We start from the raw sequence: 14,612 nt of genomic DNA, 5'->3' as shown, positions 1-14,612 counted from the left end.
TATGTGCATGCAAATTACTTTAAACTAAGATAAGCATTAGTGTTGTAGAGAGGGATGCAGCTAGGAGTTTTGCCTGCATGCTGAAGGTCCACCACATTCCCAAAACTGACAGCACTGCACTGTGGTCCCTCCCTGCCACGTTATAACCCTTTGTTTTTCCGTGCACACTCCTCCTCCTTCTCGATTGAAAACCACACAAATATCTGTACAAAGCTGAGAACAAATGAGCCCAGGCCACCTGCAAACCGGCTTTGAGCAATCTCTACAGCACTATGTTTGCAGATCAAAACAGATGATGCTCCCACACCCTTTTCTTCAAGCCACTGGGTAGCTACAAAGGCTAGGTTACTAGGACCTCAGAATAAAGGCAGGTATTGCCAAGCACCTGGACCACAGACCTTGGACTCCGCATAGGACTAAGGGACAAGAATGGACAGGGTTTGGAAATGTTACTTTTTTGCACTACAGTTCCCAGAATCTTTTAGCCAGCTTCCATGTTGGCTGAGGGATTCTGAATGTTGAAATCTAAAATGGCAGCATGTCCAGGCTCTGACATCAACTCTTCTAAACTCTGGGAATCCAGAGACTATTGCGGTTGTGACTCCCCCATATTGTTCTTACCACTTGCTTGCTTGCCAGCAAATGTCAGTAGCAATGAGGGGGGAGTAGAACAGTTAGAGCCACCTATTCATTTGATTCTCTAGGAGAGTGCTTCCCAACCTTAGGTCCCCAGATGCTGCTGGACTGCAATACCCAGAAATCCTGGCCATCATAGCTAGTGGTGAAGGATTCTGGGAGTTTTAGTTCAAAAACATGGGCGGTCCAAAGGATGGGAACCATCGCACTAGGACAAGGACAGGCCACTTAGAGCCCTGATCACAACACCAAACACCTTTCACCATTTGGCTCCACTGCCAAGGGCTGACTCAAAACCAACCACACATGATAGGCCACCCATTCCGCCTCTGCAGTAGGCATTGGAGCAGGTTGGACCCAAGAGAAAAGCTACGTGGGCACCAGCAGCAAGACACTGTGCCCACTGGGAGCAGATCTACTGATGGTGAGTAGCCTGGACCCCAACCAAAAACTCAGAACCAGTACTGGCCTCCATGGTCAGTGGACATGAAAAAATGCAAGAAGTTATTAGGCATAGTAACAGATCAGCCAAATATGGTATAATTTTTTAAGGTGGAGGAAAGAAATCATACATCACAAGGAATATGATCCATCTATCAGAAAAGTATTTGAATTTAGTTTATACACATCCAAAATTGTCTGCCATGTAAATGTGGCATCTGGATCTAGCCATTAGCATCCACATTTAGTGCATGCTTCTAATGCAGGTGTGGGCAACTTATGGCCCTCCAAATACATTACATATCCCAACACTTCTAGCCGTCGTAACCAAGAGTGAGGGATAATGGCCATCACAATAAAACAACATCTGGAGGACCACATGTTTCCCCTGGCTAATGTACACTGTCTGGCAATATATCTTCAAGGTTTTCGATGAAATACACTTCTAATTTGAGATTTGAACTCAGGACCCTTTGTACCCAGAGTTGAAGGGTTATATCTGTTGGCTTCCAGGTTTACATCTGTACCCATTTCTGGCTTGGCACATGAGTGCTATTGACATGGGTATCAATTCAGAATTTTAGACTTTACAAAGCATTCTCTAACTCATCTCAGAGAAAACACAAGGACGTAAAATGTTCCATTTCTCATGATGACCATACAGTTAAAATTTTTCGAGAAGTATCAGTGAACTGAACTCACAGAACCCACAACGTCTGAACTACAAAAGGGACACCAAAGTTAATAGAACTGTTGTGATCACTATAGGTTAATGCACAACAGCAGATATTTTGGCAAGGTTTGCATTGTTGAAAAATGTGAGCAGCATTTCCATAAGCTGCAAAATGAACACACGGCAATGAGGTTCTGCTCAGTTTCATGTGCAGAAAAAGAGGAAGTAACTTTTGCACCAATGGTATAAATGACGGCTGAATATTTTAAAACAAGGACCACTAGCATGAAGAAACAAAAAAAAAGTTTCGAGGAAAAATCAGGTTTGCTGTTTACAGGACTAGCGATCACAGAGGAATTTTACAAAATCATTACTTGTAAAACTCTGTTACGATCTATATGTGAATTAACTTGTCCTGTTATGAATCAGAGAGGAGGAAAATTCCTTGGTCTACTAATCTCAATTCCCTTCTCTTTTCATCTCTTTGAACTTGCAAAGACAGGCTATATGTGGCATTAAGAATTCAAATTTAACATCAAACATGTTTTTTTAATTATCATCCAAAAAAAGCTGCCTTTAATAAATCAAGCAAATTTCAGTTTTGTGCCAAATCCTGACAAGGTGTTTGAGAAATTTCTTTCTGTTAGATTAAAACTCAATAAGTCAATCCCTAACTGAAGTAAGTGTAGTATATTTCTAGCATGTGTGTTGTTCATACAAGTCACTTGAAACTTTGTTTGGCTTCTATTTCCATTTGGGAGGATTATGCCTGGCAGCTTGATCTGCTGAACAGAATGCAATCGAACTGAAGTTAAAAGAAAGGGGAGCTGGCAGGAGAACAAGAAAAAAAGTTGCTCATCAAAATTTTAAAAGATAAAAAGAAAACACATTGGCTTAATTCCACCATATTCCATCTAGAAATTTGGCATGACAAATACCCTAGAGAAACGTATTTCTGCAGAGCTTGACTTGGGAACAACCGTTTTTAATTACACAAAATAATTATCTAATTATTAAGACAGCCACTTGGCAAAGGAGACACTTTCTGGGATAGGGTGGAAACGGTACACCCCTTTTGCTCTATATATAAGCATCAAAAGACCACCAGCTCAACACACTCTTTCTAACTGGCTTGCCTTGCTGGAACAGGACACTCCATCCTTCCTGCTCATTCATCATGTCTCTTTCGGTCCTCTCATCTGGCAGTACCCGTCAGCTTTCTTCATATAGTGTTGGCGGTGGTGGAGGAGGATCTGTCAGGTTATCTAGTGGTCTAGGATTTAGTGGTGGTTCCAAATTTGCTGGAGGTTACAGTGCAGCTGGTTACGGTGGAGGAAGCCTTATTGGGGGATATGGAGGTGGCCTGGCCAGTGGTCTAGGGGGCGGCTCTGGTGGTGCAGGGTTTACCAGCAGCAGCTTTGCTGGTGGATTTGGCAGTGGCTTGGGTGGAGGCTATGGTGGTAGCTTGGGTGGGGGGGTTGCCAGTAGTGGTTTTGCTGGTGGGTTTGGCAGTGGCTTGGGTGGGGGCTATGGTGGTGGTTTGGGTGGGGGAGATGGTGGCCTTCTTTCCGGCGATGAGAAGCAAACGATGCAGAATCTCAATGACCGCCTTGCTAACTATCTGGGCAAAGTGCATGCTCTTGAAGAGGCCAATGGAGAGCTTGAACTCAAAATCAAAGAATGGTATGCAAAGTACAGCATTCCTGACACCAGCCGAGACTACAGCAAATATTTCAAAATCATTGAAGATCTGAAGAACAAAGTAAGTCAACGAAACGTTTTTTATTTTATCTTATTTGGTCAACACTCTACTGGTGTACCACCAGTAACAATAACATTCTACCATCCATAATTGAATGATAATTTCTTGTGCTGTACGAGTATAATATTCGGCTTTCAACTTATCATCGCTGTAAGCCTTACAACATGATCCTTAGATAAAATAGTCATGATGATGCTGGTAGTCAGAAATATTTCAAACGTTTGTTTCCTCTGGGCATTTGAAAATCAGAATTCTTTTATCAACCATTGTTTCCCTGAGCACCTTTGCAAAGAAAGTCTTCATCTCTTGATATCGTTTAGTGCTTATATTTCCATTGCATTAATCTGTGAAGCAAATAACTTAAATAATTAGTCATTGTACCTTCTGGTTAAGCAAAGGCAGAAAACCACAGTGTGAGGGTAGATCCAACCATAGCCTTATTTAACCACACATGAGGATGGGCCTACAAAATTGTTTTGGCCAGCGTAAACTGGGAGGGGCACAGAAAGTAACCCTTTATGGTAACTCAGTTTCAGCAGTCGACTCCAGATAGCCATTTTGTCTGCTTTGACTGGCAGTAGGTCTCCAAGATGTAATGAAGAGGTTGGTTTGTACCATTCTATCTAGAATCTTTTACAATGGTTGAACTCTCACAAACTGAATCGAGAACCTTCTTTTATTTCATTTTATTTTATTTTATTTATATCCCGCCTATCTAGTCACGGTGGACTACTCTAGGCGGCCAACAACAAAGATAAAATACAATAAAATAAAACAACAAATTACAAAACAATTAGAGTAAAGAAACAATAAAGGAGAAAAGAAAATCAAAAGTAATCTGGTGAGAAGGCCTGCCGAAACATCCAGGTCTTTAATAGATTCTTAAAGGTGCCCAGCGAGGGAGCTCCGCGAATACCAGGAGGTAAATTATTCCACAAGCGAGGAGCCACCGCCGAGAAGGCCCTATTTCTTGTTTTCTCTTTTCGGGCCTCCCTCGGCGTTAAGCTCCTCAGCCTCACCTCCTGGCTCGCCCGTGTGATCCGGGTAGAACTTGGTGGGAGTAGGCGTTCCGCCAGGTATCGAGGCCCTAAACCGTTTAGGGCTTTATACGTAAGCGTTAACACTTTGAAGTCGATGCGGAACCTGATGGGCAGCCAATGCAATGCAGCCAGAGTGGGCGAAATATGTTGGAATTTTTTCACTCCACTAAGTAATCTGGCCGCCGCATTCTGCACCACCTGTAATTTCCGCAGCAACCTCAAAGTAAGCCCCACGTAGAGCGCATTACAGTGGTCTAATCTTGAGATTACGAGTGCGTGTACTAAGATGGTGAGTGCCCCCACTTCCAGGTAGGGCCGCAGCTGGGCTATCCGCCTGAGGTGAAAAAAGGCGGTGCGGACCACCGATGCCACCTGTGATTCCATGGAAAGCACCGGGTCCAGCTGAATCCCCAAGCTGCGTACCCCATCCTTTGCAGGGAGAGTCACCCCCCCAAAAGAGAGGGAGTTTCCCAAATCCCCGACTGTGGGGGAGCCCACCCTCAGTACTTCCGTCTTGTCTGGGTTCAGCCTAAGCCCGTTCTCCTGCATCCATTCCAGTATAGTCCCCAGGCAGCGCTGAAGGCACAGGACGGCTTCTCCTGCAGTTGGCAAAAAGGAGATGTAGAGCTGCGTGTCGTCCGCATACTGGTGACACGAAGCACCACACCCCCTGATGACCCCACCCAGAGGCCTCATATAGATGTTAAATAGCATTGGGGAGATAATCGACCCCTGTGGAACCCCACAATTGAGGCTCCATGGGGCCGAGATTCTCTCCCCAAGCTGAACTCTCTGGGGGCGGTCCTCCAAGAAGGAACGGAGCCAGGACAATGCCAGGCCACCTATTCCCAACTCGGAGAGCCTCCCCTTCTGTGAAAAGCACATGGTCTGTGACTGGCCTACGGACCATTATAATGTATTTTTACACTACAAAGAAGGCATGGCCCACAACCATTTGCCACCTGAGGCAAAGCACGGAAAAAGGTCCTACCAGAACAAGTCGGGGTTGTTCTGGTAGGACATGTTATTCCAGAATAGGAAGCAGAAAACTCTTCAAACACCTCTCCCCAGACTAGGAATAAAACTACAATAATAGGAAACGGAGTAACTAATCATTGCTGCTTTTTCTCTGTAGCAATTGGCTCATTCTGCTTACTATTGCCAAATACATGATTTACATACATACATATCGAAATTTGGGGCAAGAATAAGTGAGGATCTCTCTATAAGGCTAGTGGTCTTAAATTGTTTAGTTATTAAGTTGTGTCCGACTCTTTGTAACCCCATGCGGCCTTAAATACAGCAGTCTTAAATACAGCAGGTTAAATGAAAATAAGGGAAATAAGAAAATAAATGGGTTTCAGGAAGGATTATGAGTCACTTAGATGCTGAGATTTTTTTAAAAAAACACATAAATAGTTTTAATCAAAGCCTGAGCAATTTATTTTATGTTCAGGTCCATGCTGGTTAAAGAATTCTGGAAGCTCTAGTACAAAGGTGTTGCCTGGTCTCATCCATCAGTGTAAAGCAATACAATAAATAAGAATGATGAATATCACCTCTCACAGCAAATAGGTCCAGGAGGACTTTATCTTTAGAAATGGCAATGTCTCTCAAAAAAGTTTTCAAAAGCCTTCTGCTTTATTTAAACCTTGGGGATGAACTCATTGTGGTCCATCAGCCAGAGATTAAAACAGAAAGAAAGTTGGTGACTGCATGTAAATCCCTTCCCCAACTTCTAATGTGATTTCACTAGTGGAAACCTGACTGCCTGACTGCTGGTGTGCAGGGACTAGATAGACATGGATTTGAGCTGTGCTTTTGGGGGCTGAAATTTGTTCCACCATGCATTGTGGAAGATGCCCCCCCCCAAAAAAGCAGTTCTCTTTCTGCCTGTGTGTGCATGTGTACATAAATGGACTGCCTCTCCCCAGGTTCTTCCAAATACACTTTCAAGAGACAAAAAGATTTGTACCATGTGTGCAGAGATGGTGGGAATGATTTCTATAAAATACTTAAATCTGTTTTTTTATTTGTTGGGTCACAGATACATAAACACACGGTTGAGAATGCTGCGATCATTTTGCAGATTGACAATGCTCGACTAGCTGCTGATGATTTCAAACTCAAGTAAGAACCAAATTTCTGGTAAGAGAAAGGAAATAAGGCATTGTTGCTTAACACACATTTTAATGCTGGCAGGAAGCAAAAAAGCAAAGATTTAATCAGCCTATTCGCGAAGGCTTTCACGGCTGGGATCTAATGGTTGTTGTAGGTTTTTCAGGCTCTTTGGTCGTGTTCTGAAGATGCCGGCCACAGAGACTGGCGAAACGTTAGAAAGAACAACCTTCAGAACACGGCCAAAGAGCCCGAAAAACCTACAACAACCATTTAATCAGCGAATCATTGCCCTTAGGTTTTGTTTATTTTACAGTCAATATATTTGTGTTCATGTCCTTTTTATATTAATCTGCAAGGTATGAAAATGAACTGTTCCTGCATCAGAGTGTCATGAATGACATCAATGGCCTGAAGAAAGTCGTGGATGACTTGACTATGCATAGATCTGACCTGGAGTTGCAGATTGAAAGCTTAAATGAGGAGCTTGCCTACCTCAAGAAAAACCATGAGGAGGTAAGAGAATGGCTTTTCTAAACTTTCTGTGTTACATCTAATGAAAGAAACAAGCTGATTTGGCAGTGGTGTAAGATTCAGTAAAATTGAAACATTGATTCTGAGGTCTCGCGGGGGTATACCATTTTAGACAATTTTTAGTCATATTAGATGAAACAATAGCTTCTTATACACGTGCAGAGCTCCCAGTAGTAGTAAAAGACATCAATCTTGTCATCACATAAATATTTCTCAGCTGTGTATTATGGAATTTAGCTTGTTTTGTATTGTTATCAGTAATCAAGAGGAAAACATGGACTTTGTTTGCAAATCTGTTTGCTCAAACGTACACCTTTGAGGTAATACTATTGTTTGAAGAATAATATGCTATCAGCAGCTTAACAAAAAGATACTAGTCAAGTCTGATCTGAAGTGCAGTATTTAACTTTATACAAAAAGTGTTAAACCATTAGTGAAACCATGAGTGGGGAAACGTCAGGTAGAATAACCTTCAGAACACGGCCAAAGAACCCGAAAAAAACCCACAACAACCATGTTAAACCATTCCCCATATGTTTGACGCCCCCATCAGAAATCCTGCCCTAAATACAGCTAACATAAGTACAAGGTACTGTATTCCTCAGCCAGGGTAATTGCAGAGTAAAGCTTTCACTGGAAAGAGAAGTCCAATAATTTCTCTTCCTTAAAGGCCATAAAATGTCTATAATCTCAGCTACGCCTGCCATCTAGTGGTAAAAGAAAACCTGGTTAAAATAGGTTTTGAACTGAATGTTTCCTTCCTTATAACATTGGCCCTAAATTATGATTATATCTGGCTGATCTTGAGCCATAGCTCAGGGGAAACTATATTCCCACAGATCTATAGTCCCACATAAAGAGAAGGTTGTTTTCTGATGAATAAAGGAACATTTTTTCCATATCTTTGTATCTGCAGTCATCATGCATACGTCCTTTTTTCTGTATGAACATGCCACTCAAGCAAGCATTCCTTCCAGTTTGTAAATAGATTCTGGAACTATGACTTAGGAGATTCAGGTTCCTGTGCCTGCTGAGCCATGAAATTCACCTAGTGTGCTTAGGTCACTAAGTGGGGAGGAAAAGAACCAAATAAACCAGCTTGAGTTATTTGAAGGAAAGGTGGAATATAAAATTGACTAATAAATATATAACACAGGTGAGTGAATTATCATTCAAGAATCATGTGTAAACGTGCTTCAATGAGGTTAGTCATTAGTTAAAACAATATTTAACTGTTACAAAGCTGGTTGTGTGAAAAGAACTAAATGAAAAATAGAATTGCAAAAATGATGGCAGAGATCTCATTAACTTTTATTGAGTTTATATATGACATTTTGCTGTTCCCACCTGCAGGAACTGAAGAGCTTCCGAGGAGCATCCAGTGGTGATGTTACTGTGGAAATGGATGCTGCTCCAGGAATTGACCTGACTAAATTACTGAATGAGATGAGAGGCCAGTATGAGGGACTTGCAGAAAAGAATCGTAGAGAGGCAGAAGAGCAATTCAACAAACAGGCAAGAATGGTCCTGGTTCTCCCCAAATCCTGGGCAATGCTTTGATTTCCCCCACCCTCTTTCAAACCTCTTTGGTTATCATTTCTCAGGTTGGGGCTCTGAGGCAAGAGATCTCTTCCAACGTGGATCAATTAAGCTCAAGCAAGAGTGAAATTACTGAGCTGAGGCGCACTCTGCAAGGCCTAGAGCTTGACCTTCAGGCCCAACTTGCCATGGTAGGTCCACTATCAAGATAACAGGAGCACTTCAAAATGGTGGCACGGGGGCTGTGCAAATTAGACTCATCTCATCATGGCTGACTTCGGTAGGAAGGAACCAACGGCCATCACCATTTTCAGTGTAGTGAATGAGTCCACTATTTGGAATGGTAGCTTGCACCAAAATATACGTTACAGATAGCCCATCATTAGAAGCTGAAGTCTATTGGTCTGACTGTTCCAAATATGTGATTCCAAAAGACCTTTGTGACTGAGTAATTATGTTCACAAATGAAGCATCTGCTTGCTTATCTCCCAAGGACCAATCCCAAAGCAAAGCAGACTATTTTGGAAACTGCAGGAGATGTGAAGAATCCTGCTGTAACAACTATGTAAGAACTTATCTCCTCATATGGCAGATGAGGAGAGAAGTACCTGTATCTGTAATGGCCCTCACTCTGTAAATCATCCACCCTGTTCTCAGATAGAAATTCAACAATCCCAATTTTATGAACATTTTAAATTTTCCTGAAGTGATGGTGAAGCACCACATAAGAGCATTATGGGGATACTGTAGTCCTGACCAAGCAGGGACCCATCCAAGGTCTTGTCAGAATGCAGATTTCTTTAAACTGAAAAGAGATAAACATAGCCACTAAATTTGTGAAGGGGAGAATCTGTGTTGCGCAAGGCAATGGGTGGAGATGTGAATGCTGTCAAACTTAGTGTGTCTCTTTTTGGGGGGGGAGCTCCATTTAATAAGTATATACCTCCCGAATTCTGGTTGTGTATATACAGGGGTGTATATACTGGATCTTCATTCTAAATCCACCAGTCTGAGAACAGAGTTTGTTTTATACTACAACTCCCAGAATCCCCCAGCCAACATAGCCACTAGTCAAACTAGTTTGTGGATTCTCATACTTGTACTAAAAAAAAAAAGTAACCCATCTCTACCTAGAACAAAATCTCAGAGACTCATTTTTGAGGAAAGGTATATAGGATTATATTATTTGTACAAATGCACCTCAGAAACTAGAAAACACAGAAGCAAAAACTTGAGAATGTCAGTGGAAGATTTTACATCCATTATGCTGGCTGGGGAGCCAGAGAATGGGAATTCAGTTCCCCACTGTGCCTCTTTGACAGGGGCCTTCAACTCAACGTTCCATAGAGTAACAACATTTTTTATCCTGAATGTTCCCTACCTTTTTTATATTTGCTAAACAGTGATTTATTTTCCTCATTCCTCCCCACAACCCCACCTCCTGACAGAAACAATCACTTGAAGGCACTTTGGCAGATACAGAGCGGCGTTACTGTGATCAGCTCGGCCAAATACAGGGACAAATAAGTGGTTTAGAGGAACAGCTTCTGCAGCTCCGGTCTGAAATGGAGACCCAGAATTCAGAGTATGAGCATCTTTTAGGGATCAAGACGCGTCTGGAACAGGAGATTGAGACTTACCGACGGCTACTGGATGGAGAAGGAGGGTAAGAAAAACATTTCACAGGCAACTCAAGAAACCACACCCTCACAATTGAAAGAAGAACAGGATGTCTTGTAACAATAACATTTAAAATGAATGCCATAAAACAGACTAGCCTAAATGGCCACCCCGCTGAAAATAATTTGATCACCAAAAAAAAAACCCCATCTTTCAGAAACCTGCTAAAACTTAACATACACATTTAATCTCATATGTTTTTCACTTCACAGTCAGTTCCATCTGAAAAGAAAAATCTTGATTATACAGCATGATCCACACCACAGTGATTTCCATTTTGTTACTATTCTTAAATGTTCATTGAAAAGCCAAGTGTAAAATGCCCATAAACCTTTCAAGAAAAAAAAATCTCTTTTACAGAAGCTTTGGATCTGGATTCTCTTATGGGACTACAACATACAGTTCTACAGGTTCCGGAAGCTCTGGCAAAGGTAATTATATGTATATATTATAATAATTCATTATCTTCATGATTAGGTGCTGTCAAGTCAATTCTGCCTCCTGTTAATGCAGTGGTCTGGGAACAGGGGTAAATTACCCCAAATGAGGTAAAAAGGAAAATCCTGGGGGTAATCAGCAGTGCTACCCCCACCCACCCACTCCCACCCCGTGCAGCCGAACCTAAAACTGGAGAATGATTAAAGTGGTAGGAAAAGCCCCCCAACTTTGCATTGGCTGTCTCTAGCAAGCATGTCATTGCTAGCACCACTCTGGCAGCCACTGATGATGATTAAATCCTCTGTGAGCTAGCAGAAATTTAATGCATTTTGCTAGGCACATTGGATATCTTACTACTCCCTATACAACCCCATGGTTGGAGTACAGTGTGTTCCAGCAAAAACAGTGCATATCTTTATTTGGTGCATCCTGCTAGTTCAGTACATAGCCTGGCAGCCATTGATGCTGATGATATATCCCAGTACACAGCCTGTGTAGATTCAATAATATTTTGAATTTAAGTAATGTATGATTTCCTTCCTTTCAAATCAAGGGGGTAATGTTGACGTATATAAAGTTTTTTTTTTTGGGGGGGGGGGTAAAAGGTAAAAAAGTTCCCTGACCCCTGTGTTAATGCTCCCAGAGTTTTCTAGATATAAAGTATTCTGAAGTACTCAGAAGCAGTTTATCTGTCTGTCCTTCGGGTGGCACTCTTTGACCAGGTAGTTTGCCCAAGACTGCACAGATGGCAGGCACATAACTCTATGAGCCACACAGGATTCTTTTCAGGAGATCTCTGCTGGCCTCAGGAGGCGCACTTGGGATTCAAACTCCTAGCCAAGCATTCCAACCCACTGAGCTATACCAGTGGCCGCGCTGCCTGGGTTATTCTGGACACCGTTGTCAAAAAACCATATAGCTGGACATTTCTCATATACATCTCAGAAATGCACAAGTCCATACGATCTCTTTTGTGAGTGCTTAAAAGTGCCTCTCTTTAATTCTTTGTCTCCTTGCTTCCAAAACTTCTTACCTGCCCAATAACTCCATGGCAATTTCACATTGCCCCTTATAGCCTCAAATCCTATATACAGCATTTTCCAGGAATCCCCCTTCCCCCCCCTCCATTTGCAGTTTTTCTTTTTTTCTTTTTTTTTTAATTTGGTCTAGTGGCCTTTTCAGTGAACCCTACACAAAAGGTGCCATTCTGTGTAGGAATTGTAATAATACTGCACAGCTCAGCATTTCTTACAGGGAGAAAAAAGGACCACAAAATGTCCTGCATGATTTCCTGTGAGAATTTCTTGTTGGTTGGAGGGAATTGCACAGCAAAATCTTGCTGCAAAAAGATAAGATTTATAATCTTAGTCCCATATAAAATGGCATTGGGAAAGATGGAGAGATTTAATGTGCAGAATCAGTTGTGCGATAGGACAGCAAAAATGCTCCAGGTGCTTGGGGGTTTTTTGCCTCCAAATGGGGATCATTTTGCCCATAGACCTACTCCCATAAGAAAAAGAACAATAGAGAAGCAAATTTTGGGAAGAGAAATATTGATGGGGGGAAAATCAGATTCCATCCTCCCACGCACTTCAAACAAGTGCCAGCCCCCTGTGCTAACAGACAGTGACCCAGTTCTCACATGTAGATCTGCTACCATCTCACTTTGTCACATGTGTAAGTCTCTAACTTGGGTGTTTTATAGTAACACAGTTTTCTAAAACCAGAGTATTGCATGCACCTCAAGGATATGTTCTTGATTATCTGCCTGACAATGTTATACTGTATTTGCTTATCTAATTTCCAGACGCAACAAAAACCAGGAAGGTTAAGACAATTGTGGAAGAATATGTTGATGGCAAAGTTGTTTCATCTCAAATCAAATCAGTTCATGAGAATCCCACCAATTAAACACCAGAAAACAGCATCTTTTCCTTCAACACACACTCCAGCAGAAAAGCAAGAAAAGACACCTTCAAGACGTATGCTTGGAAATGATTTAAGCCAGTTTTTCCTAGAGTGTCTTGCTTTTACTTACTTTTCTTTAAGCAAATCTCCAAACTATATACCAACATTCTGATCTCTTTTAGCTGCAATCATTCAATAAATCTTTCTACTATTTGCATTTAAAATTCTCCCACGGTAGATACCAACAGAAAAAAGGGGTGTACTATTTTAACAAGGGGAATTATTTGCTTGTGAATGAAAATACTCAAATTTTGGACCTGTTGCTGTATGTTTCAGGCCCTCTCCTCTTCCCACACACCTATTGCTGAGATGCTGCCAAATATCTGGTAATTTCTTGTCTGAGAGCCCAACTACACCATCAAATATCTTGGGATTTGCTCCACTTATAAAACAGGCAAACTGAAATTAATTTTTCCTGCCTACAAAGGATGAATTGAATTTGTCCAGGCTTTTTTGCTCTCAAAATGACTTTTTTCTCTCTTGTCTCCTAATTTTTCTTGCTGGAAGGATCTGAAATGGCATTTTTCTGTGCAAATAGGGGGAGCTTGTCTGCAGAGGAAGAGCGGAGAAAAAGTAAAAGGAGAAGCACTAGCTGGTGGAAAAGAAAGTGAGCATGAGAGACGGGGACAATGAAAAAGACTGGGCAGTGGTGTCTGTGTGTGAGCAGGAAAAGGGGGGCAAAAGGGGGAGAGGGAGTTGGCATGCACGCACACACAAAAGCAGTGCGAATACTCACCTCTCTCCCCAAAGCCTCTGCTCCCCTAAGCCCCCACTTCTTTTTTTAATAGTTCCTGCCCCCACAGTCGTGTATAATCATTTATTTAATTCTTAACACCTTCAGGAACCAGCAAGATATGATACAGACGTTATAGGGAAGAAGGAAAGCCTTCTAAAGGTAGTTACTTTGAACTGCAGCGCCTATGGTACTTGAAATGCAACTACAAGTAGAAAGCTTTTTTTCCTCCTCTGCTTGTGTGGCCACTTATTTCTGACAGAAACAAATGCCCCAGTTGGACTTCACAGTGAGAGAAGACAAATTAATTCACATTTCTCATGCAGTGTAGTCACATTATTACATGATTGGGCTTTGCCTCTCTCCCCGAAATCCACTGAACATTCAAATGTACAGAGAATGGAATAGCAGTCACATACCCTTGCCTATGCAATTAACAGGGCTGACCCAAGATAGTTTACTGCTTGAGGTGAAGGACATTATGGCACTCCACGATTTCACCTACACAACCTAACTGGACTAGTAGTTCAATCAAATCTGCTGCTGCAGGATATTCCTCCATATCTCATAGCAGCCATATGGTGTGAAGGTAACATGACAGAGCTGAGTGAAATACACAAGTCTGTCCATCAAGAGAAGGGGAAAGAGGACTAGCTAGGTAGTTACCACTACTGCCTCCCCACGAGCTGTGACCTGAAGCAGATGCCTTAATTTTGCTAAATGGAAGGGCCAGCCCTGGTCATTCAATATATTCAGCACTCAGTCAACTGGTCCTCTCACTTCTAAGTACAGTATTCTGCCTGTTTTATTTTAAAACTTCACACAGAGAAGCAGGCATTCTACAACAGGATCAAGCATGTCCAGAAAGTCACCACTGTGTACATAGCCTCACATCTACTTCACAGCAAGTAGGAGCTGAATTAACACTTTGAACAGTCAATGAGATTACTGTTCATCTTTGTGCTCTCTAGAGTGAAGGAGAAAGCCATTGGCTGAAAAACTGGATAATGAAAAGTGCCTGTGCACATGCATCTGCCATGTCTCAAGTCT

General features: G+C 41.9%; 1 protein-coding gene across 1 annotated transcript; it reads left to right on the top strand.

Moving 5' to 3' along the window:
- The first annotated feature begins 444 nt into the window (after positions 1-444).
- Positions 445-12,986, top strand: LOC110074871 (keratin, type I cytoskeletal 12). The gene is made up of 8 exons (XM_073002594.2): positions 445-3,512; positions 6,600-6,682; positions 7,030-7,186; positions 8,558-8,719; positions 8,809-8,934; positions 10,192-10,409; positions 10,784-10,854; positions 12,669-12,986. The coding sequence occupies exons 1-8, from the start codon at positions 2,928-2,930 to the stop codon at positions 12,770-12,772; spliced, it is 1,506 nt and encodes a 501-aa protein (XP_072858695.2). The 5' UTR covers positions 445-2,927; the 3' UTR covers positions 12,773-12,986.
- Positions 12,987-14,612: the final 1,626 nt, after the last annotated feature.

The sequence above is a fragment of the Pogona vitticeps genome, chromosome 6, assembly GCF_051106095.1.
Source record: "Pogona vitticeps strain Pit_001003342236 chromosome 6, PviZW2.1, whole genome shotgun sequence".
In the NCBI taxonomy this organism is placed as follows: Eukaryota; Metazoa; Chordata; class Lepidosauria; order Squamata; family Agamidae; genus Pogona; species Pogona vitticeps.
The sequence above is the reverse complement of the archived record's forward strand: the minus strand, read 5'-3'. Positions and strand labels throughout refer to the sequence as shown.